General features: G+C 45.7%; 1 protein-coding gene across 1 annotated transcript in view; it reads right to left on the bottom strand.

The window, feature by feature from the left end:
• Positions 1 to 19,363, bottom strand: part of LOC126534384 (uncharacterized) — a 32,376-nt gene extending 13,013 nt beyond the window's left edge. The window contains exons 1-3 of the mRNA XM_050181659.3: positions 19,278 to 19,363; positions 10,806 to 10,855; positions 1,740 to 2,006 (exon numbers count right to left, since the gene is read on the bottom strand). Of these exons, the coding sequence (XP_050037616.1) occupies positions 1,740 to 2,006; positions 10,806 to 10,847 (309 nt within the window). The 5' untranslated portion in view covers positions 10,848 to 10,855; positions 19,278 to 19,363. The remainder of the gene's footprint in view (positions 1 to 1,739; positions 2,007 to 10,805; positions 10,856 to 19,277) is intronic.
• Positions 19,364 to 25,321: the final 5,958 nt, after the last annotated feature.

Genomic DNA, 25,321 nt, shown 5'->3' with positions numbered 1-25,321 from the left:
TGCACATGTAAAATCTACAGAAACAATGCGCTTGTTCAAATCAGCGTTAAGCGAAACGTTTTGTGAAGCCTGTCCATTTAATACTGTCAATAAACATGATGCGTCCCAATTTTATTTAGTCTTAAAGAACATGCAGAAACTTCGCATTCTCCGATGACAGAAGTATGATTTCAGTTCGCGGAAACGTACTTTTTCCTTCATTTCCTGTATCGTGTTTTGCAGAAAGTCGATTACTTCGCTTGGTAGGACGGGAACAGACGGAGGCGCGACATACGCGACCTACGCGACGGCGGCATACAATATCTCCAGGGTTGACCTACTTTACTAAGCGCGAAACCAACGGAACATCAGCGCTAAACCGGACGCACCAAACAATAAAAGAACTATGCACTTGACGGCCTACACCGGGCGTTTCAGTGAACACTTTCAATTTTTTTTTAAAAACTGCCTGTGGCAGATACCAGAATCCTAGTCCATGAGCTGGTCTACTCCAAGAAGTGGACTTGCGCAAAAACTTTAAATGGATAATCGACTAATTAACAGAAATCCACTAACTCGTTTTAACTAATTACTTTATGGCACATATTGCAATTTTCATTATCTAGCCGGGATGTTCGCAAGTCGGATCCACTCGGAACGAATTGTGAGGATGACACCAATTTCAAAATATTACCTCCGGGACATTAGGGAGAAATGCATTGGCATTCGAGTTAATTTTGTACTTGAATACATTAAACGACGTTTTGTTAAGAAAGTAAGCGGGATGGTAGTGTACTTTTGCCGCAAGTTCGAAGGCGCATATCTCGTCAAAAGGGCCATCCACAAAATTATTTTGAAGTGGATATGCCTTGCAGTCTCACCCGCTAGAGTTTGCACATTGCAATACGTTTCATGAGGTCATTAGTCAAATTACTAATTTGCGATTTTCTTTTAATCATCTAATTACGCATTTCTATTTTTTCTGCAAGGAATGTCCGCCTTTTCGAGTAGACCAGCTTATGGACAAGAATTCTTCGATGTGCCACAGGCAATTTTCAAAGATTTTTGAAAGTGTTCGCTGAAACACTTTGCATTTGTTGCAGTGATAACATTTAGGCAGTGTTTGCTGTTTCACTGCATAATTCTGTAAGGAACAGAGCCAGTCGCTAGCGCGTCTCAACAGGTAGGAGGAATGGCTATGCATATAGTGTCCCACCTAACCTTAGCCAACCTGTTTGACGGAGAAAAAAGGAAAAGATTAGAAAAACAAAGCACGAAATAAGATTTTAAAACTTACGGCGTTTGTCGTCAGACCTCTGGTGACAAGACCGTAGGTTTCATAATTGTATTTGTCATTGTGTTCCTTTTTAATTTTTCCTGCTCCTTGAACAGCTTAGCTAATGTTATCTGCGACACACGGTTTAAAGGCAATGTGTTGCATGCAGACTACTGTGGGGCTATTCTGCAAGTGTCCACCTAGTGGACATGTCCATTTCGTCTGCTGCCGAAATGCTAATTGGCTCGAGGCTCCCGTCTCCTGACGTGTACCCTGGCCCAGCCAATCAGAACTCCAGCAGTAGACGAAGCGGACGTGTCCAGTAGGTGCACATTTGCAGAATACTGCCCCTTCCCTGTTTGATCTTCGGCGAAGTAGCAACAGCTGCCACACTCCGTAAAGTCCGGTAAAGTTCACAACGAACGCTTGGATTTAAAGAAAAAGGGCCACAGAAAAATCTCTAACAGCGAAACAGAAGACTGACCTCTTCGTGGAAGTCCTTGCAGAGTTGCGACCGGTGCTTAGGGTGCCTCTGCAAGGGCCGCAGCTCGGCAGCGCTGTGCGCGTAGACGCAGCCGGCACCGAAGCTGCAGAAGCCCTGCTCTTCCAGGTGGTGGCACATCTCGGTCTTGTAGCGACTGGAGAACACCGTCGACCACCAGGGCGGACTGGGCACCGGCCGGGCGTCGTTCGGGTCCCGATTGGTCATCACCTGCCTCGCCACTTGTCGCATGAGCGACACATGGCGCCGCTGCGCGAAGAGGAAGGCGAGCGGGTCTCGAGAGCGAATGGGAAATTAATGATCCAGAGATAGTGAATGAGCATGGGGTGGCTAGGAGAGCTGCACGAAATATATTCCTTTCACGCTTTTTGTCAACACTGCGCACGTTTAAAATCTGTTTGCAATACTGATGAATAAAAATTTGCTCTATTCATTGATGGCTTCGAAGGCCGACTGCAACAGAATTTCTCTGACAGGTTCGTTCAAGTGACTAGCACTTTGATTTTAGTAACTTTGAGAAAAACACAGGGGTCTAATCACCTGATGCTTTAATTGACAATATTTGCAAAAGACCCATAGCAGTTTGTGCGAGTGCCGAGTGATAACCGCATATGAAATATACCTGAAATGCGCACGCGTTTTGGTCTAGCGGCAGCACCTGGCAGCCTAGCTGCAAGCACTCTATCCCAGGCACTCGTTCGAGCGCCGATTCGCAAGCGGCTCTTCGTGTGCGTGATTTGATGATGATTGAAGTTTATTGGCGCAAGGGCATTTACGGTCAAAGAGCGCCAGGACATGTGTTTAGATTTATCAAGATTGTAAGTTTAGACTGACCTAAAAGAAAGGCTGTATAGAGGCCTACACGTAAGCTAGATCTATAAATACTAGTACATTATTTCTAAAATAATTACTAAGAACCGATATAAAGCCTTGAATGAATTCGCTACAGGCACAGATGTTAAATTATTCTTGGTTGTCCGAGTCCCTTGCTTTACAATTCTTGCTGACGCAAGAAGTGCGACAGCTCAGACATACTTTTCTGCATCAGATTGTGCCTCACCTGTGAGGCACAATCTGAGGCTTAAGATGAAATAAGATGATGTCTAGAAAGTTAACTTGAGCAAGATAATTAAGCACTCTTTTAAAGTTAAAAAGTGCATCCTTTGATAAGAACATCGAGGGATGGGGGGGGGGGGGGGTATATGGTGTGAGTAGGGTTCCCTAAAATGAGCCACTTGCTCTTGGTGCAGTTCAGGGCATTAGATGAGGACATTTAGGACGGTTAGGTTCCCACCGCAGCGTGTGCACGTCGGTGGGTCAGTTGCAGTCAAGATGTGTTTGTGTGTGCCATAAGTGTATCCTATTCCGAGTCGTGCCAGGGTGACTGCGGTGTGTCTATCAAGCTTCAGTGGAACATATTTGGTTAACTGCGATTTAAGCAGGTGCAGTTTATGTTCAACTTCCTTTTCCCATTCAGCTTGCCAATGATTACGGAGCGCCTTTCGTACCGCAGCTTGCATATCTACACCAGGTACCTAGCTTACATCAATTCTATCCCGCTGAGCCGCTTGTCCAGCATTTTTGTCCGCCATTTCATTGCCTGCGATGCCAGAGCGGCCTGGCACTCAGCATACAAGAGCGAGATTTTGTTAATATGCTACGTAAATGCGTTCAAGTAGCTGTTTTAATACAAGGTTTCGGCTTGCTTTGCCACAGGACAGGGCTGTGACAACGCTTAAGGAATGTGTATATTATATAGACGTTTATATCTTGTGCTGTACTATGTACTCAACATTGATCAGAATACTTTACGCTTCCGCTGTAAAGATGCTGCTATGGTTATGCAAGGTTTTATAGTTAGAGAAGTTTGGGCCATGGGCTGCACATGATACCGAAGTTGCAGACTTTGAAGCATCAGTGAAAAATGCCAAAGATCTATACTTCGCTTCAAAGGCCAAAAAATGTTGCTGGATGAGGGCACTTGGACAACTCTTTTTGTTCAGCTCTGTGAAGGATAAGTCACAGGTAACTGTACATTGCTCCCAAGGTGGGATGGGTTCAAGGTAGTCACTTTCCTGAAGATCTGTGAAAACTACTCCGAGTTTTTCTGCAACAGATTTTACTGCTAACGGGAACTACCGGGCGTGTGAAGGCCTGTTTAAATACAACTGATTTGTGGACTGATCACTTATGAGTGTTTTGCATGGATGTTGTTTTAGCGACATGGTTCTTATTGCATAAGTGACTCCCAGATATGCACGCTGATAATCCAGTGGCCACTGATCCAACTCTGCATAGAGACTTTGGACAGGGATCGTACGAAAGACACCAAGTGCTAGGCGGATCGAATAGCTTAAGTGTTGTCTTTGAAGCCGACTGGTAAACAATACATCCATAGTCTATGCGTGACAGCGCAAAGCTTCTAAATAAGAGATAGGAGGCAATACCTATCTGTTCCTCTTTACTGGTTAGATGAAATCTTTAAGAGGTTCATAGTTTTAAGACATTTCAGCTACAACTGTTTTATATGCTGCATGAAGGTTAGCTTACTATCGAAGATTACACAAAGAAATATTTTTTTTTCTTTTCTATTTACGAGGCTTCTCCCATTCATCGTAATGCAAGGGTCAGGACATACCCCTCATCGTCTAGAAAAAAGCACACAGGTAGTCTCTTCTGCACTGAATCAAAACCCGTTTTCGTCTGCCCATTTCGTGAGCCGATTAACACTTAACTGTATCTGGCGTTGACATATGGACATGTTTCAAGATTTAAAGCTGATTTGAATGTCGTCCACATAGAATAAGACACCATGGATGGTAAAACAGAGCGGAGAGAGTTCATTCTGATTATAAAGTGTGCAACTTAGCACTCCTCGCCGTGGTACACCGTTTTCTTGAACAAACGTGTGCGATAGTACATTGCCAATTCTTACGCGGAACTTAAAAAAAACTAAAATTATGGGGTTTTACGTGCCAAAACCACTTTCTGATTATGAGGCACGCCGTAGTGGAGGACTCCGGAAATTTCGACCACCTGGGGTTCTTTAACGTGCACATAAATCTAAGTACACGGGTGTTTTCGCATTTTGCCCCCATCGAAATGCGGCCGCCGTGGCCGGGATTCGATCCCGCGACCTCGTGCTCAGCAGCCCAACACCATAGCCACTGAGCAACCATGGCGGGTTACGCGGAACTTCATTTCAGATAAGTAATCTTGACAAATGTTCAGCATACTACCAAAAATTCCATAGGACGACAGGTCTTGGAATACCGCATCTCCAGGCAGCATCATATGCCTTCTCAAGATCAAAGAATACGGATAGACAGTATTGGCTGTGTACAAATGCATCACGTATATATGACTCAAGGAGAACAAGATTATCTGTTGTAGACCTCGCTCTTCGGAAGCCAGATTGGTGAGGGTCCAATGCACCATTATATGCCAGAAAGTAAACAAGGCGACGGTTAATCATTTTTTTCAAATACCTTAAGTAAACAGCAAGTGAGTGCAATTTGTAATTGTTAACTAAAGAAGGGCCTTTGCCATGTTTCAGCATTGTCAGGACTATTGCCTCCTTCCAAGATGAAGGTATATGACCAGTTGCAAAAATCTTATTGCATTGACCTAAGATACAGTTTAGGGTCTCACCAGGCAGATTGTTGATTATTTCATGTTATTGTGCCAGAGCCTGGAGCCGAACTGCCACAAGAGCCTAGGGCAAGCTTGAGTTCATGAAATGTTAGTGGTTTGTTGTATCCTTCTGATGACTTGTTTGGACGTAAAGGAATATTTTCAGCTATTCTTTTATGGCATAAGAACTCTTCGGAATAATTTTCCCAGCTTGATACCCTTTCAAAGTGCTCACCATGAGTGTTTGCTTGGTCTTCTATTGTATCACCAGAGCCACTGACAAGAGGAAAATGATTTGGACGTTGTCCTTTTAGTTTACGTGCCCTATTGTATACTTTGTTAACATCAGTGTATGAGTCTATTGAGGATACGTAGCGTGTCCCACTTTCTCTTTCGGATATTCGGCGGATACGGCGGCCATTTGCTTTGCACCGATTAAAAGTTATTAGGTTTTCTGTTGTTGGGTAGCGTGAAACTCTGCTCCATGCTTTGTTCTGACTTTTCTTTGCAATTTCACCATCTTTGTTCCACCACGATTTTGAATTGACGGTATCTGTGCAGAACTGAGGCATGCAGTTTCGAGCAGAACAGAGGATGTGTTCAGTGATGTACCTGGCAAGTTCCTCTACACCTAGGGGTCCACGTCTTCCAGGCACAGTTTACGTATGTTTCTAAATTTCGCCCAGTCTCCACTATGGAGTCTCGATTTTTTGGGGTAAGCTGGTCCACCGTGCCACTTAGTTGCTTCTAGGAGTATTGGGAAGTGATCGCTCCCATATGGATTACTAATAACTTAACTCTCCATTCCAGGTATGGATGAAGTGATGCTGACCTTATGGCTAAGTCTATACATGAATATGTGTTGTGTGTAGGACTAAAAAGTTGGCTCTGTCTTGTTAAATAGACAGGCTCCAGATGAAAGAAGGAACTTTTCTATTGCCCGACCTGTCGCTTCACATCTTGAGTCACCCCAGAATGTGCTGTGAGCATTGAAGTCTCCGATTACTATATAGGGTTCGGGAAGCTCGTAAATCAGCTTTTCAAATTCTGCTGTGTCAAACCGTTCATCAGGCGATATATAAATATGGAGCAAATAGTTAGAAATTGATTGAACAATATACCCCAAACAGCCACTGCCTCAAATGAACTCTGGAGCGATACATGATGGCATGCTACTGACTTTTGGGCTATGATTTCCACACCACCTGAAGAAGAATTACCATTATTTCTATGTTTACGGAAAACTGTGTACTGTCTTAAGAAGTTCTTGTGTGTCGACTTTAAAGGCTTTTCTTCAACACAGAACAGTCGTGGCTGATATTCCTCTAGTAGATCTTTGACGTCATCAAGATTGCGAAATAGGCCTCTGGCATTCCACTGAATTATTTGTTTAGCCATATCGAGGAAGATTGATTTCTGTTTTCAAAAGCACATGGTACAGATAGATATGTATACAAGGGCGATAACCGTTCGGGTTACCGGTCCCTTTTTCAGAGCAGTTAAAGGAATTTTATCCCTCCTAACGCGCTCCTGAGAGCGCTGATCTTTCGGCGTCGATGACGCCGGGTTTCTTTGATCGACATCCATGACCTTCTCTGAGGTGCTGGATGATCGTGAACTAGGCGCTGAAACTTGCGTCCCAGGCCGTGGAGTTCGGTTTAGCTTTGGGACCTGAGTAACCGAGGTCTGCAGGCCCACCTTCAATGTTGATGGAGCAGCACTTGCTGCTGCCACCAGGGGGGCAGGTGGAGCGATTACCGAACCACTATCAGTGACCGCGGTAGACTCCCGAGGGATTTGTGACGCTGCCCTCCGTCGCGCCACCTCAGAAAAGCTTGTGTGATCTAAGTATGAAAGGCGTTTCCTTGCTTCGTGAAATTTTATATTTTCTTTGACCTTTAGTGCAATGATTTCTTTTTTTTCTATTTAAGGCATGTCCTGGAGTAGGCTGGATGGCTTCCACCACAGTTCACACAATGTGGAGATGAGTCGCAAGCGTCTGATGGATGTTCATCCGAGCTGCATTTCGCGCAAGTCTGCCTTCCTCGGCATGTCTGGGATCCATGCCCATACATCTGGCACTTAAAGCACCGTCGACGATTTGGAATGTACGGCCTAACACGTACTTTGATATAGCCTGCATCCAATGTACTAGGCAGCACACTTGTGCCAAAGGTTAGTACAATGTGCTTTGTTCGAAGTTGTTCGTTATTCCTGCGGATTAGGATTCTTTCTAATTTGATGACATTTTGGTCCTGAAAACCTTCAAGCAACTCTTCGTTACTAAGGTGCATGAAGTCATCTTCAGAGATTCGGTATGAGAAAAATTCTATTTTCGAGAGTTCTTTGTGACGTGTCCACTTGTATAATTTCAAACTTAGAATTGCGCCCGGAGACTACTTTACAACTGTGCTATCAGAAACGAGGCTTTTTTATGCGATGAAAAACGTTTCCTAAGTACTAAATTTCAGGCCACATCATTTACGTACACGCTGCTTGTTTGATGTCCGTGCACGTGACGTGGGTACACAGCGAATCTACCAGCAGGGTGTAGAGGGCTTTTAGATTACAAATATACTTACATAACACATAACAGCTTGAATTCTGCGTTTACCTTTCGGTTGTAAGTTTGCAAATACAGCACACTTTAACTTACACAAATAACCTAGTTTTCCCAGCACCAAACGGTACTTAGTCAGCATTATTCCTCGATGATTTTGGTTATGGGCTTTCGTGATTAGAAAACTAAATTGTGCGGAACACGCTTGACCGGATGTTGTTAACACCCGAGTTTAACTTATACTTGTCAAATACTATGCTTCCTCCCCGGATCTACCTGAAAGCCGCCGTGAAATACCGACTGGTCTAAAAACCGTGAGAAACGGAAGCCATATGTTCAGACCCGCATGAACGACCTCAGCCACTCCGATATCTAATTTCTATACAGCCGATCTGTCTTATTCGCAGCTGCCTTCTGAATCTAAACATGAAGTTCATTCCAACTGGCTTTGTTAAATTATTTCACTGTTCCGCTTGCAAACGTCCACCAATTGAATGCATTTAGCAATGTCGCAGAACTCGAAGCGTTGAATCCCACTCGAATCAGTTTTGCAAAGAATAAAAAAAGAACATTTTTGTGAGCACAATGACGTCTGATAACCACTGAGATTTGAATCAAAATCACCATGTGATGACTACCAATGTGAAAGAAGCCGTTGCTTCATCATATTCACGGGGCCAATGAGTCATACAGCGACTTTCGACCGCAAACATTAGCTTTTGAATACTGAACTGTGTTAAAGTAGGCCATTTTTAAAGCAACTTTCCTAGCTTTGATGTTGCTAAGATGTCGCTATTGATCATTCAAGCCGCTAGAAGATGTCGCCGGTCGCTAAACATAAAAATGTCGCTAATCGGACGAGACAGTCGCTAAATCTAGCGACAAAATCGTTTAAATGGCGACAATCATTACAGACCGGTAAATTATAGAAAGGTGTACCGATTTTTGTTTTCACTGAAATTCGGCTTCAGCTGTTTTGTTGGATTTGCCAGTCTGTAGCTGACAGTGCCTACTTTCAGAACTGGAATTGATTTGCCGAAGCATAGACGCTCTAATATTTTATGGCGTCAATGCTGCAGTAAGCGACCCAGACACCCGCTTTTCAGTTTGCCTCTTATGGCTTACCAAGCATCATCTCAAGGGAACAACGTTCGCTTTCTTATAGCATAAGCGTAATACAGGTGTATTTAACAGTTGTTTATGGTCTCTGCAGCGCAGAGGCCTATGGGGAATGCTTCACTAACATACTGTTGTCTGTCTAAATTATTAAGTGCTAAATAATCAAATTAGATTCTGAGGTTTTAGGGGACAGAGAGAGATAGAGACCGGAGGAAGGAAATGTAGGAAGTTTAACCACAGTTTGTCCTGTTCGCTACCTTACACGTGGGGAGGGAGATGAGGGAGTGGAAGAAATAGAAGACAGAAGTCTTGATCGTACTTTCACATGAACTAAGCCAGATGTAGCGTACCTAAAGTCGGGCACTTGAGTCTGTCCCCTTCAGGTACAGCACAAGAGCTAGAATGGTCTTCTGGGCTGATAAGCTGTGAGGCGAGGCTCCCAAGGCCTTTGCTTCTGTATATGGACTACCGTCCAGCATATTCAAGGCACACTGGAGACGTCTGGCGTTGTTTATCGAAGCGAGAACAGTGGCACTGAAGATGGTCAGTGCTCTCTTCACACTAGCACTTAGCGCACATGGGTGAGTCCGCCATTCCAATGCGATAGTTGGAGTCAGTGAAGGCCACTCATACCCACAGCTGACACAGCACTGTTGCGTCACGTCATGAAAGTTTTAGGTAATTGCAGTTCCAGTGATGGGTCGAGGCTGTATAAACGACGGTTAGAGTTATGCGGAGTAGGCCAGTAACCCAACATGATGGTACGTTCGAGATTGCGAAGCTTTCTTGCAGCATGTACTCTCAGTAAAGATATAAGGAGTGTTGGTGCTCCAGCCAGGGCACGTCGGACAGCGTCGTTGGAGAGGCGATTATCAACAATGCCACAATGTCCGGGCAGCCACTGAAATATTACATCATGTCCGCGTTCAGAAACGCAATGACAAATTTCGTTGATTCGGAACACCGGTATGCCGTAATTTCCACGCCGTAACCTTCGCACTCTTTGGAGGGCTGCTTCCGTGTGAGAAAATATTGCCAGTTTGTTATGTAGTTATTTTTAAATGTATTCCACGGCAGCATGAAGAGCAGTCAGTTCGAATCCTGTAGATGTGATGTGTGAAGTCAAACTTGACGACTGAAGGAAATGGTCGCCGTGATTTTACGGGATAAAAGCATGGTGTGATTATGAAGCACACCTCCGGATTCATTTTGAGAACCTGGGGTTTGTTTAACGTGGATTAAATGCATGGTACACAGGCGTTTTCGCGTTTCCCGCCCCTCGAAATATGGCGGCCGGGTTCGAACCCGCTACCTCGAACTCAGTAGTGCAACGTACCATATCCACTGGGTTACAGTGATAGGGCAGTACTAAATAATGATAGGTCTAAAATGCGAATAGTTTAAATCTAAAAGAAATGCAATTACGATAGTGTCAATAGTGACCAAGCACATTAACTGACGATCCCCTACGCGCATGCGCTGCCAATGCCCTCACTGCGGTAAAGCATGGGCTCCGAGATGATCTCGGAGGCCATAGTTTCTGAAACTCATCTTTCAGCGTGTGCCAGCGTCGCTCAAAAATATTTATATAGTCCATTCGTCTATCTATGCGCTGCTATACAACGTGAATAACGTGCAGCTACCCTAGCTTTAGATTTTGTAATAGTGCAACATATCTCGCTCTCGCTTCACCACCAATTAATTGCAGGAAATCGTGATTTAAATTGCGCACTTACCACTTCTTTCTTTTGGCGAGGCCTCTTTTCCGGACCAGTCATTGTGCGAGCTAGACGGAGTAAAAGAAAGTCCCATCAGACTATGAGCGCACAGAACAATTCGCCTCCAAAATACGATCAGTGACTGAATTGTTAGAAATGACTAAACGAGACAGAAGTCAACCGGAAGATGCAGGCTTGAAACGTTCAACAGCCGTTGAGCAAGGAGCATTGCTGTAGCCAACGTTTTGACATGAGCGACTTGTCTTCGTTAAGGCAGCAACTGCTTTCATTGGCAGAGATTGTACGCATGCGTATCTGGCTCTCTGGAAATTTGAATGGCAGGAGGTACAGAATAAGCTGCAGTGTTTCGTAGAAGCGCTACTAAGGAAAGCAGTTGCTACCATGACGAAGACATTCGGCTGCAGCGACCATATTCCTTATTAACCACCACCGATGTTGAACGAGCTAAACGAGACATAATGCCATGCGAAATACAAAGACGACACTGTTTAAGCCGTTTTACGCCTCACTATCATTTAAACCGGCTGCCTGTAATCATCGCACGTTGTATAGCAGCCGGACACTTTTTACACATGTATTTTATATTGGTGCACGAATTTCGAATACGCTAATGTTAAAACGGGTATTTATATTGTTACGCAAACGAAGGATTAAGAACTGGAGACTATCTACAAGGTATATTTACAAAGCATAACTGCAGCGCTAGCAAGTCCATTCGACAGCTCGAGAGCCAGAGAACGTTCGTCGTCTTCGTCGGGGCGCCCGCGCGCCTCATCTATAAGAAAGACGCAATATGCGTGTATCAATATGGCCCGTGTAATGAAAGATTAAAAACGGAAAGCGCAATACAGAGGGCGGCGAGAAAGTGCACTTGCCCCATCGCGTTCATTGAATCGACATCCTGGGTATCGTTTCATTTTTCATATATTTTACCTTGTAACCTATAGCCCGATTGGCCCTCTTAAGTTCTATTGGGTGTAAAGAATGATTAGTAGCACAACAAATCGTGATGTGTAATTTTTCATTTGTAACTGGTGCCCGCAGAAATATGAGAAGTTAATGAATTCAAGTTAGGGCATACTAACATTCCAGTTTCTCGCGCAACGAACGTCCACCTCTGTGAGTAGTGTTGAAGCGAAAGTAACTTTTAAAGCGGGGTCTTCAAAATTAAACTCTGCAGTTGCGCGTGTCAAAACCACAATTTGACCATAATGCACGCCGTAGCGGGGCACTCTGGATTAATTTTGTCCACCCGGGGTTCGCTAACGTGTACCTAAACCTAAGTACACGAGCGTTTTCGCATTTCGCCCCCGTATAACTTTGTTACCTCATCTTTAGGTTACATTATTTTTCAACGTTATCTAGCATTTTCTGGCCCGTATACTATGCGTCTCAACGTGCAGGGAGCACCGGAACAGCGAGCACACTGGAGACGCAGACGCCCACAACAGAGCTGGCAGTGCCACGCCACGGTGCTTTGTTCAACTGCAATCTGTTACAGAAAGTTCTCTCGCTTTGCTGTACTTTGCTGCAGTTCAAGGTCGCACTAAAGGTCAACGATAAATCACTGAGTGGTGAATTCATCTCGTTCACTTGACGAGAAAATTAGCAGTACGGAGGGTGAAGACGCCTGAGGTCCCTAGTCAGATTTCGTGTCTAAATTCCAGGGAAGGTACGTCAGTGCACGTCAATGCATCATTTCTAGAGATTTGGCTGAAGTTCTAAAAACCTTGTCAGGTTGTCTCCGGCTTTTAGAACGCGTTGGAGTGCTTTACATGCAAACAGTAAACTACGTAGGCGCTAGAACAGGCTGTGAAAATTAATACGACGACATGGCGAGCCAATGGGGGAAATTCAAGGCAGTGTCGAATCCCCAGTATAGTTTGTTCTTACGTATTTTCTCCCTTATCAGGCCTCATATTTAAGACTTGCTTTTTTTGCGGTTGCACAAGCGTTACCTCTTCAGGTAGCTCAACGTGAGGCACTGAAAGGCAGGCTTTCAAACATGGGCACACGTAGGAATGATAACGCAAACGCCGCTCAACCTAATATTGCGCTTCAACTTGATACTCTTTGGTGTCCATCTTATGCTGAACTAATGAGAAGCTATTTTACACTATTAAAGTATTCTTCAGGAACTACAACTTGTTCTTTTTAGCGCATACAGTATCTTTTGGAAGTAATGAGCCCTGCGAACGTGGCTTTATTGCGGACCGCTTTTTCTCCTAACTGCTCGAAAGAACCAGCTTCGCTGGAACTTGGGATGCGAGACTGCGATGTCGCACAAGTCTGCTGTGATTTTCTTTGTGCGTCTCATTTCCTGGAGAACAAGCAGAAAAATTCTGGGCTTCTCGAAACCGGGCACACGGGGCACTTTGGCTGCATTCCAGCCCATCGGCGCCATTTTTCGGAGCGATATGCCGAAGCGATTGTGGGAGCATTCGTCGTAGAGCGTTATCTTTTTGCATAGCAAAACCTGGCCACCGCTTTTATTGCCGATGAGGGTAAAAGGATGCTCGTGCAATCGACCTGACACAGGGCAGGTGTTCCTTCTGGATTGCCTACTCCTCGTGTGTGTCGCTTTATAACATCGAAATACGTTCTTAAAAATAAATATTCGTGCATGCATGCGAACGGAACAAGTAGTACAGTGTTTCTTTGCATTCTGGAACCGTAACATTCAGCGAACAATCGGGGACGCCGATCTGTCATTGGAAACGTGCAGGCTTTGTCGGCGTAAAAAGAGCTTCATTTATTGCAGCAATGTATCCTAAGGTTTGTTTTTATTTTTATTGAGGTTATATTAATTATCTTTAAGAGCGTTTCAGTTAAAGAATGCCAGAAGTTTCACACAATAGGTTATTAATTTATTCTTTTTAAAGGCATTTCAGTTAAATGCCTAAAGTTTCCCACTATAGATAATAATTTAGCGCGTCAAGGACACCGGCCCCCAACTGATCGAGTAATCGCAAAAATGACCACGGTTTTCCCATTGTATTGCTGCTACAAAGTAATTATTTTAACAGGTATGCATGACATATTGGGATACCGTGCAAGTAATGTTAGCACTGAAAGAAAAAAAGCTGTTACATTTGGGCAGTAGGCACCCCTAATTGTTTTATTTCTAATGGTGAACTACTGCGTAGTTTAACTCCTGTAAAATGTAGCTGTCGCTCTCCGTAAATGTATTTACGGAAAGTAGGTCAAAGTTACCTTGCGTAAGTTTTCGTGTGGGACGGGAAGACGTAGAAAGAAATACAGGAGTGAAATGGGCGATTATGATTCACTATGTTGCTGACGGTAGCTGCCGTTTTGAATTGCCGTGAGTAACCAAATGGGAGGAGTTCCAAGGCACGAAACAATGGATTGGTTGGTTTCGTGGGGTTTACTACGAGATATAATTGCAAGTCCGCGTTTTCGAAGTCGACGGGTTGGGTCGAGAGAGCTATAGTACGTCCAGCCCCGGGCTTCTATGCAATATATTAAGTACGTATGATGGAAAAGTACAAGATACGCAATAGATACGCAAGATACGGCTGTCGTAAACCTGCAACGAGCCCGAAGAACTTGAGCGAGACTGACAGCTATTCGCAGCCTATGACGTCTAGCTGCCGAAAGTTGCGCAGCTTGCACACACACTTCGTTTGTCTTTCACGAAGGCAAAGCGCTCGTTGCAAATAGCGCAAGCTGCAAATCAGATTTTTTTTTTCCGTGATTGCAGAGGCTGCTCGCGCGAGGCTTGCGCGAGGCACGCGCTGGGCTCATGCTTGAGAGGAGAGGGCACGTTATCCAGCAGGGGACGGGGGAGGGGCGGGGGGAACAAAACTTACGCGATTGTATCGTCGCGGTACGCTATTCCCAAGTTTCCTCACGTTCGACCGCACCACACTGGAGTAGGGCACACCTGGTAAGGGGCACCTCGACTCACGCGACCACCGTGAGGGCTAAACAAGAGCATCCGATTGGTGCAATATGGTTCTGATGAATTGCATTTTCCGTCAAAAGTTGCGGATGCGCGAGCTTTCACGAGAAAGACTGATTGACGAGACTGCTTGGCGTACGTATGCGGGCCACTTGCTTGCTAGTTTTCTATGGCAATGAGGAAGCAACACCTATTCGTACTAAATGCAAAGGCCAAAAGAAAAAACGAGATAAAGACTAGCGCTTGCCTTTTTTATTTTATGTTTACCCGCTGTGTACATTCGAGATTATCGGATTCGAACCATGCATTTCATATTTCGGCAGTTACGTTTTTCGAAAGCGAATCCAACGTACATTTAGAAAACCACTCGACTGGTTTACTTCACAGAAGCGCCTCAATAATATGCACTCGTGGCGTCACTCTTGGCACAGTCGCTCAATTTACAATAATTCGTTCTTTCACGTTTGGAGGAAGCCTCATCGAAGCTGCGTCGGGAAGTTTTGTTATACACTGCAAACTGTACTCTTCGAAGGAGCGTCTCGTTTATTGGGGGCGGTGGGGGGCAGGGTAGGGGCCGCGTGTTTTAGCAGCTGAGTTCAGAAGCGAATGAAATCTCGTACGAGAGAGAAGGCGAGCAATCTCCCCACGGTGAATGCTCTCTCCCGTTGCCTGGACCAATCAGCGCACCCAAAATTTGAATTGTCATGGACCTCAGCATCTTCCACCTGAGTGGAAATTTTCTGCAGTTCTTAACTGAATTAAAGAAATCCTAAATAAACGAAAGTCGATGAAAAAACAACTGGCCGCAGGTCGGATACGAACCCGCATCTTCGCATTACGCGTGCGATGATCTTGCCAATTAAGCTACCGCGGCGCCGTTTTCCTATCCACTTTCTGGGGTGTTTTTGTATTATCAACTATAATTAACCCTGGGAGTGACAGCCAGTGCCCCCGCTCACGGCTTTGGCGGCGGATTTGGAACATCCTTTCTGCCGCAAGCGTCACATCGATGCGATCTTTCTGGGTGAAAGCAACTGGTCAATGAACCCAGACATGCTAACTGAAGGCACCAAAGCTGCCGGATTCGAGACTCGCTATGCAATGAACGAGAAGGAAGGAAACCGCGGAGTCAATTTTTATTAGTTATTTCGTAAGAAACCAACAAAATGGACACCTAGAACAGAATAGGAGAAATTATCTGCAGTTCTTCATTGAAATAAAAAAACTTTACAGAGGCCATGCGGTGCGCTCTGCGTTAGAGGCTAATCTCTGAGCGCTGCTGCCCGCTATTTGTGTCCAGCAGGCGCAATTGTGTGCCACGTCGTCTCGCTGGCTATCACAGTGGCTCCCTCACGGAGAGAGTGCGGGTTCCAGAAGTTGTTTTAGTGAGCAGCTCCTAGATGCCCGTTCCTACGGCAAGCGTCGGCGTCACTTGTAACCGAGCGAACGAGCACAGGGAACGATGAGAGCGAACGCGGCGCGCAGCGGGGGATGAAAAAAGCGGCGAAAGCGAAGAGGCTCGAGGAGGAAAGCGGAGAGGAGGTTTGCAGTGGAGTCACGAGGTGGAAAGCGGAGGAGTGTATGGCGACAGGTAAAGGTAAAGAGGAAAGCGGAGTGACGGTGGCGACCAGGTACGTGGGGAGCGCGGAAAGAAGGCGCTGGCGTGGGCTTCGGACCCACTGCGCATGCGCTACTTCCCTGGCAGCGCCGCCGCCGCTAAAGAATGCGCTCCACGCGAGCCACGCATTCCCGTGTTCACTCTTTCTGGACAATGAGCGACGCAACCGGCATAAATGCTTCGTCTGCCGCTGCTGCTAAACGAGCTGTCCGAGCAGAGGCTCAGCGCCACCGCCGAGAGCACGGCGTCGTTCAGAATCGAATTCTTTGTAACACTACATCGTCAATTCCCAATACCTAAACAGCTGCGCTCTTAATTCGCATTAGGGAGTATCGTAATCATCGGTGAAATTTTTGTGGTTTGTTTTTGTTTTACGTAAACCACACTTTATGAAGGGCCCTATAAGGATCCAGTAAATCCGCAAAGTTTATTAGCGTCGGCGTCCCATCAGCGTAACCAAGCGAACGAACACAGTGAAAGATGAAAGAGCGAACACTAAGCCCAGCGGGGGATGAAAGACTACCACAGCGAAGAGAGCGAGAGGAGGAAAGTGGTGGAGGATGTTGTAGCGAAAGCGTAAGAAGAAAATTTCGGGCCGAATTTCCCGAATTTCGGGATTAGCCAGCGACGCTCTCGATCGCAGACCGAGCACTATGGTCAAACTCCGCGTCCAGAAACGTTCTCTTAAATTTGGAACTCGCCCCAGTGACACTCAAAGGAGGTGGCAACTGCCACTTCTGCCGCTTGGACGCTGACTCGAAGGACCTAGGTTGACGCTTGCCAGCGGTCTCCAGTGCGCGATCTTCATCGGTAGCTTACGCGCGACGCCGACGATTAGACTCTCGCATGTGCTCTCGCTGACGTTATTCGGAGCCACAGTCATTGGCCGCATTCTCCGATTCCGCACGGGCGCGTTGTCGTTGCTTATAGTCGTGTCTGCGCTGTCGACGCCTCTCCTCGTACTCGACCTGTTCCTCGGCCGCGCGCACAATGCGTGGTCTTCCCACTTTTCCCATTTTTGTTGGAATTGCAACGGTTGCAGTGGTCTACCTCTGCAATGCACACGCTCGTTCTTAGACCCCGCGGCGAGCATCCACGTGTTTTCCCGCCGCAACTGCCGCGCGGTTGTACTGCAGGCGCGGCCGGCAGCAACGGCGTCCTGCGTGGGTGCGCTCCCCCACTGAGCAGGTGCAGCGCGCGGTGAAATCACGTGCCTTTCTTACACGCCATATTATCGTTCGTTATTTTTTTTTTTCACTTTACGGACGCTAGCCAGCCCTGATAACCTCCCCACTCCACGACACCAAGCAGTGCCGCCATCTTTTTTCTTCACTTTACGAACTTTAGCCAGGCCAGAAAAAAAAACGGGGGGGGGAGGCAGGCAAATGCCGCAATGAGACCACGTATGGTTATGCCGCTTGGTAGAGTTGCTACGGCGAAGGAGCTGCGGATGGGGCTGTCCGCAGGACTAACTCGACTACCCTAGACAAACGTGATTCAGACTGTACACTGCAGTAGCTTCCTCTGGAATGTAGTACCCTACGACAAGTAAACAGAATCTACAGAACTGCGGTCTGTACCCGAGCTAGTTCGTACGGCGACATTTTGAGGCAGGTAAAGCACAGAAAAAAAAAACACGGACAATGAATATAATGAGGAGCATACAGAGCGCTTATGTTCGCAATCTGCACGTCCTCACTATTTTCGCTGTCCGTATTTTCCGTGCTTTGTACAGAGTCGTTTGATTCGTGGCGAACCAGTAAATGTGGAAATTTGAGTCACTTGCGAACTGTAAACTCAGTATTTTCACTGTTTTTTCTAAAGGGCGCCTTGAAACACCCGTTACAGTTCAAGAAACTGACATTCATCGGTATTGTATTCACACGTCGGTATTGTCCTCACGGCGCAACGTCCCCAGGATAAAAGATCTCGATTTGTCCGCGTACGAGGTACGTCTGATCCGTGCCTTTGCCACGCAGTCGAACGTCCGCACTTGCTCGTCGCCTCATTTGCCTGTCGTGCGCAGTCAACCGATTTCAAGCTACAGTGGAGCGTGTTAACTGCGCGCTGCGCGAGCGGCAATTGACAGCGCGCAGTCGAAAGACACGGTCCCCCGATAAGCGCGGAAGTCGGTGTTTACTCGAACTAGAAAGAAAGCGCCAACGTGACGACCGGTACTGACGTAGCGTTACAACTCGGGGAAGAGGAAAGAAAACCCGTGAGATAGTAGTGAAGGACTCCGAGAAACTGCCATCTCGCCTTCGAACTCAGTGGTTTGGGGGCTCTTACAAGGGTGTACGTACAAGGGTGTTTTCGCATTTCGCGCCCATCGATATGCGGCCGCCGTTGCCGGGATTCGATCCTGAGACCTCATACTCAGTAGCCCAATACCATAGCCACTGAGCAACCACGGCGGGTCAATTCAGCGGTCTAGACAGAACTGTGGATTGAACATTACCTGAAAGCCAGTGTACGAAATTCTATTTCGTACACTGGCCTAAAGAGCAGCCCCAGTAACGACTCGCAGATATCGCACTAGATGGGAACACCGGTCACACGGGAATGTACAGCCTGCACTCGCATTCTTTGTGCAGCAGCCAACACATCCCGCCTATAGTTGGGCGTGTTTTGGAGCTTGTAATACGTGCCCGGCACCTAGACTCTGGTGTGTTATCTATCTATCAGTAGACTCTCAATCATATTTGGAAAGAAACCATTTTAAGCTCAGATTTCGTTAGGCTACCAGCGCGATGTCATCCCGACAGCTATTGCGGCGTAGGGGTGCCAGGACGAAAGTGTAGCAGCGGCCCATGCTGCTTTGTACTGTTCTTATGCCTTCCTACTTTTCACGCTGTTCTAGAACTGGGTGAAATTCTGCCGGAACGCCCATTCCGCGCAAAAATACGAATAGAAGACTGAATGAACTGACCTTTTTGTTTTTGTTGTTCTGCAGCTTTTGTCTCCCGCGCACCTCCCGGACCGGCCAACTGGAGCCCGACACGCCGTCTTGGTAAGGTCACAACAACTGCACCGACGCAAGCGCTGACTTTGGTAGGGCCCTGGTGAGAGGAGGAATTGGTGACAACAGCGCACCCTCTGGCGCCGTTTTCTTTTTTTTTTTTTGTATGAGTATCGACATAGGGAATATCGTGCAAACTGCTGGTATATGTAATTAAAGAAGTGCGGACAATACTCTCGACTTTTCATTTCTGGCTTTAAACCATGTCCAGACACCGAGATCTTCCGAGTGCATTAAACAATTTTTATAGCAGCTTCAAGCCAACAGTTCCGATTTCGCTTCTTCTCATTTTTTTTTGTGACGTCATTACACAGAAGGCGGTCACGTGAGAGAGCATTGTGATGTATTGGCACTCGCTCCCGCTCGCTCGACCGTGTGCCATGCTGCCCTCCTTTGCGCTGCCCAATTAAGCATCGAAGCAAGCGAACAATTTAGTCGGAGTGATTTCCGAAACGTCACGCGTGACCACCTTCAGAGTCATGAACTCCCAACACGTACACCTCTTGAAAAGCGACACCGAAAATTTATTTAAGGTGCTCTGAGGCGTTTTATTGCGCAATTTTTCAAGTCTTTCTATGTGCAGGACGTTCGACGAGGAGTCTAAAGTAGTGTCGCAATACGAAAGCAGGCACAACTATTGTTCACGAACGCAGGCCGCATGAACAACGCCGAAAGTTTCGCTTGACTACATAGAGCGTGGCAACCAAAAAAAAAAAAAAAACTAACAGCAAGCACACAACTTCGTCCTCATCGTCTCTAGTCTCGCAGTGGCCGTCTTCTTCATCGCGTCCCCACCCCGCCGGCCATGAAGCGTCGTCTGAGTGGTGTGGGAACGGCGCTCGCACGAAGGGCTTTAAGCTGGCGACATCGGTTCTTGGCTTTAGAAAATACGCGTCTGCGGCAACAATCTCATAAGTCAGTACTCGTAACCGTACTGATTTAGGCCTATAACAAAAAAAAAGAACAAACCATTTTAGTTTAAACTTTCATCGTGCAGGCTATGTGATGTCGACCCGCCGCGGTGGCTTAGCGGTTATCGCGTTGCGCCGCTAAGCACGATGTCGCGGGTTCGAGTCCCGGCCGCTGCAGCCGTATTTCGATGGCGGCGAACTGCGACAACGCCATGTGTACCGTGTATTGAATGGAAGTTAAAGAACCTCAGGTAGTCGAATATAATCCGGAGTCCTCCCACAACGCGGTGCCTCATAATCGTACCCTGGTATTGGCACGTAATACCTCACAATTTAATTAATTCAACCATGTAATCTCCGCATGGTACATCCTTCTTGCACCTAAAAGTTATCATATCTATATCTGCCCAACGGTTCGTATGTTGTATAGTAGTGTAACGTATGTTGTAGTAAAGTGTAAAAGGCGATGTATTTTCATTTAAACGTTGTGACACGAATGGTCCAATGTTTTATGGCTAGTGTTACGAGAGCCCCAGTGATAAAGTGGGCGTTTTTCTATAACAAGTCACACTAGAACACACGACGCGATACTGCAGAATGAAAGATCGCTAATGCGCACACAGGCCAGTCTGATATACCTACTGCGTGTTTCGATGGCGCGTTCTACACCAAAGAAATTTCCAGTTCAGTTAGCTGCACCGATGGTATGCTGAAAAACCTGTCTCCTCCCGCGCTCTTAGAAAGCTCTTTTTTTTTTTATCTCTCTTACGTCCTTGTTACCCGCACGTGCTAGCACCTCAGTCTCGCCGAATGGCGACGCGCGTCAGCATCTCTTGCAGTGCGCAGCAAGGTGATTTGCTTCCTGTGAGTGTTTACAGGCATATCGATGTTCACGAAGTCGCTCATTAACACAACACCCTGTTTGCCCAATGTATGCTTTCCCACCTGTAAGAAAAGTCCAATAGATTACCTTCTCGGAGGCATAATCTGCAAACTCTTCACTGTTATTACAGTGCCTACCTCCTTTTTTTCTTTTCTTTTGCCCTTCAGATTTTTCAGAATGGTTTCAGACAAGGCAGACGCTTAGAAAATCATGTCTTTGTATTATATCAGTCCATGGTGAGTTCAGTAACTCAGAATATACTTTTATGAATAATGTTTCTATATTTTGGGGGGAATTGATTGGGATAACTTGTTAATTTGCAATAACGAAGTCAAAAGTTGTGACCTGCTTTTTGACATTATACAGAGTTTCTCGCTAGCTCAACTCGTACTTCAGCCGACATGCGTTCAAGGGCAAGTGTACTCAGTTCTAGGCCTTGTCTTTGTGTCCGCATTTTTAACCACTGAAGTTAGAATAGAACAGGGTATATCCGACCATAAAATGATTTTATTGGCGGTAGACGATCTTGGCACGGGTGCAAGGCACCCTAGTGCTGACACCAGAATTGCGGTTAAGGATTACACAAAGGCAAATGATGAAAGCTTCATTGATTTTTATTAATTATGCAAGATAAATTTGACGATCACATGTGGAAAGCCAAGAACCAATTGTTAAAATTAAAATGTGGGATTCTACATTGTGGAAGTAATTTTATTCCTACCAAACTCAAAAAATAACGTGAGAAACGCCATGGATCACAAGAACTTTCATACACTTCAAGAGAAGGGTACAAAGGATGCGCCATAAAAAAAAATTCACTATGCTTAGTCAGCTTTCACAAGAACTTAGAGAAAGGTTGAAAAGCTCGAGAGATAACCTTTTTTTTTTAATACTATAATTGAGTTCATGATGAATCAGCCTCGGAAATTTTGGCGGTATCTGTCAAAACTGGAAAGGACTCCAACGAAATCGGAAATTGTCGGTACAGTAGTTGAGGATGCGCACACTATCGCTAACTCATTCAATGCATATCTTGAGTTGGTGTTCTCCCGTGCTCACGTCACTAATGTGCCCTTGTCAGAGTACGAATCAACAATGCCTGATATCTTGATAACGCAGTCCGGCATTTTGAACTTGATGCTACCAAGAGACGTTAAAGGATAGTCTGGCCCCGATAACTAATCAAGCACTTTCCTCAAGCAATACGCGGGCCCCCTTCCTGCAACCAAATCTTCGGTGCGTCATTTGACACGGCCGTGCTTCCTGCGGGCCGGTTGCGCGCAAGGGTCGTGCCAATTCCCAAAGGTGGACGCCAAGCGGCTTCGAGACACATACAGGCCTATTTCCCTAACCAGCGCGTGTTGCACACTAATAGAACGTATAGTTAATAAGGCTAAGGTGACTTACTTGCAAGAGAATAACCTTTTATACTTCCGACAACAGGGCTTCAAGCAAGGGCTTTCAACTGTTACTCAAAATTTAGAAATTATGCGCCACTTTGCTACAACGATCAATTGAAGATTGCAAGCTGACCCAATTCTCATCGATTTTTCGAAGCCTTCCCACCGCGTTCTGCACACTTTGCTCATCTTCAAACTCAGATCAACTGGAATGAACTCCAGGATTGTTTCGTGTATTGAAGCCTCTTACTCTAATCTGTCTTAGTTTGTTTGCGCAAATACTGATTAATCAGACCATCTTGGTATTCTTTCTGTTGGTGCCACAGGGATCGGTTCTTGGGTCGATTCTGTCTCGGGTATATATTAACGACATCTATACATGTATGAAACCAGGAGTAACAATAAGGCTTTTTGCGAACGACGACATTATTTACACACCTGCTAAAACAATCGATGAGCAGACACAGCCTGACAAGTCTCTATAACACCATTACTCGGCGCGAAAAATGGGGCATGCAAATTAACAAAAACTATATGTATGGCTGCAACACGTAAGAAAGAACCTTTGCATTTCACATATCAGTTAATGAATACTTCTGTGGAACGAGTTGACTCAGTAAAGTATCATCATCATCAGCATCATCATCAGCCTAGTCACGCCCACTGCAGGGCAAAGGCCTCTCCCATACTTCTCCAACTACCCCGGTCATATACTAATTGTGGCCATGTTGTCCCTGCAAACGTCTTAATGTCATCCGCCCACCTAACTTTCTGCCGTCCCCTGCTACGCTTCCCTTCCCTTAGAATCCAGTCCGTAACCCTTAATGACCATCGGTTACCTTTCCTCCTCATTACATGTCCGGCCCATGCCCATTTCTTTTTCTTGATTTCAACTAAGATGTCATTTACCCGCGTTCGTTCCCTCATCCAATCTGCTCTTTTCTTATCCCTTAACGTGACACCCATCATTCTTCTTTCCATAGCTCGTTGCGTCGTCCTCAATTTCAGCAGAACCCTTTTCGTAAGCCTCCAGGTTTCTGCCCCATACGTGAGTACTGGTAACACACACCTGTTATACACTTTCCTCTTGAGGGATAGTGGCAACCTGCTCTTCATGATTTGAGAATACCTGCCAAACGCACCCCAGCCCATTCTTATTCTTCTGGTTATTTCAGTCTCATGATCCGGCTCCGTGGTCACTACCTGCCCAAAGTAGATGTATTCCCTTACCACTTCCAGTGCCTCGCTACCTATCGTAAACTACTGTTCTCTTCCGAGACTGTTAAACATTACTTTAGTTTTCTGTAGATTAATTTTCCGACCCACCCTTCTGCTTTGCCTCTCCAGGTCAGTGAGCATGCATTGCAATTGGTCTCCTGAGTTACTAAGCAAGGCAATATCATCAGCGAATCCCAAGTTGCTAAGGTATTCTTCATCAACTTTTATCCCCCATTCTTCCCACTCCAGGTCTCTGAATACCTCCTGTAAACATGCTGTGAATAGCATTGGAGAGATCGTATCTCCCTGTCTGACGCCTTTTTTATTGGGATTTTGTTGCTTTCTTTGTGGAGGACTACGGTGGCTGTGGAACCGCTATAGATATCTTCCAGTATCTTTACATATGGCTCATCTACACCCTGATTCCATAGTGCCTTCATGATTGCTGAGGTTTCGACTGAATCAAATGCTTTTTCGTAATCAATGAAGGCTATATATAAGGGTTGGTTATATTCCGCACATTTCTCTATCACCTGATTGATAGTGTGAATATGGTCTATTGTTGAGTAGCCTTTACGGAATCCTGCCTGGTCCTTTGGTTGACAGAAGTCTAAGGTATTCCTGATTCTATTTGCGATTACCTTAGTAAATACTTTGTAGGCAACGGACAGTAAGCTGATCGGTCTATAATTTTTCAAGTCTTTGGCGTCCGCTTTCTTATGGATTAGGATTATGTTAGCGTTCTTCCAAGATTCCGGTACGTTCGAAGTCATGAGGCATTGTGTTTATAGGGTGGCCAGTCTTTCTAGGACAGTGTTCCCACCATCCTTCAACAAATCTGCTGTTACCTGATCCTCCCCAGCTGCCTTCCACCTTTGCATAGCTCCCAAGGCGTTCTTTACCTCTTCCGGCGTTACTTGTGGGATTTCAAGTTCCTCTAGACTATTCTCTCTCACCTTATCGTCGTGGGTGTTACTGGTACTCTGTAAATCTCTATAGAACTCCTCAGCCACTTGAACTATCTCACCCATATTAGTAACGATATTGCCGGCTTTGTCTCTTAACGCATACATCTGATTCTTGCCTATTCCTAGTTTCTTCTTCACTGCTTTTAGGCTTCCTCCGTTCCTGAGAGCTTGTTCAATTCTATCCATATTACAGTTCCTTACGTCAGCTGTCTTGCGCTTGTTGATTAACTTAGAAAGTTCTGCCAGTTCTATTCAGCTCTAGGGTTAGAGGCTTTCATACATTGGCATTTCTTGACCAGATCTTTCGTCTCCTGCGATAGCTTACTGGTCTCCTGTCTAACGGCGTTACCACCGACTTCTATTGCGCACTCCTTAATGATGCCCACAAGATTGTCGTTCATTGGTTCAACACTAAGGTCCTCTTCCTGAGTTAAAGCGGAATACCTGTTCTGTAGCTTGATCTGGAATTCCTCTATTTTACCTCTTACCGCTAACTCACTGATCGACTTCTTATGTGCCAGTTGCTTCCGTTCCCTCCTCAGGTCTAGGCTAATTCGAGTTCTTACCATCCTGT

This window comes from Dermacentor andersoni, chromosome 7 (genome assembly GCF_023375885.2).
Source record: "Dermacentor andersoni chromosome 7, qqDerAnde1_hic_scaffold, whole genome shotgun sequence".
In the NCBI taxonomy this organism is placed as follows: Eukaryota; Metazoa; Arthropoda; class Arachnida; order Ixodida; family Ixodidae; genus Dermacentor; species Dermacentor andersoni.
The sequence above is the reverse complement of the archived record's forward strand: the minus strand, read 5'-3'. Positions and strand labels throughout refer to the sequence as shown.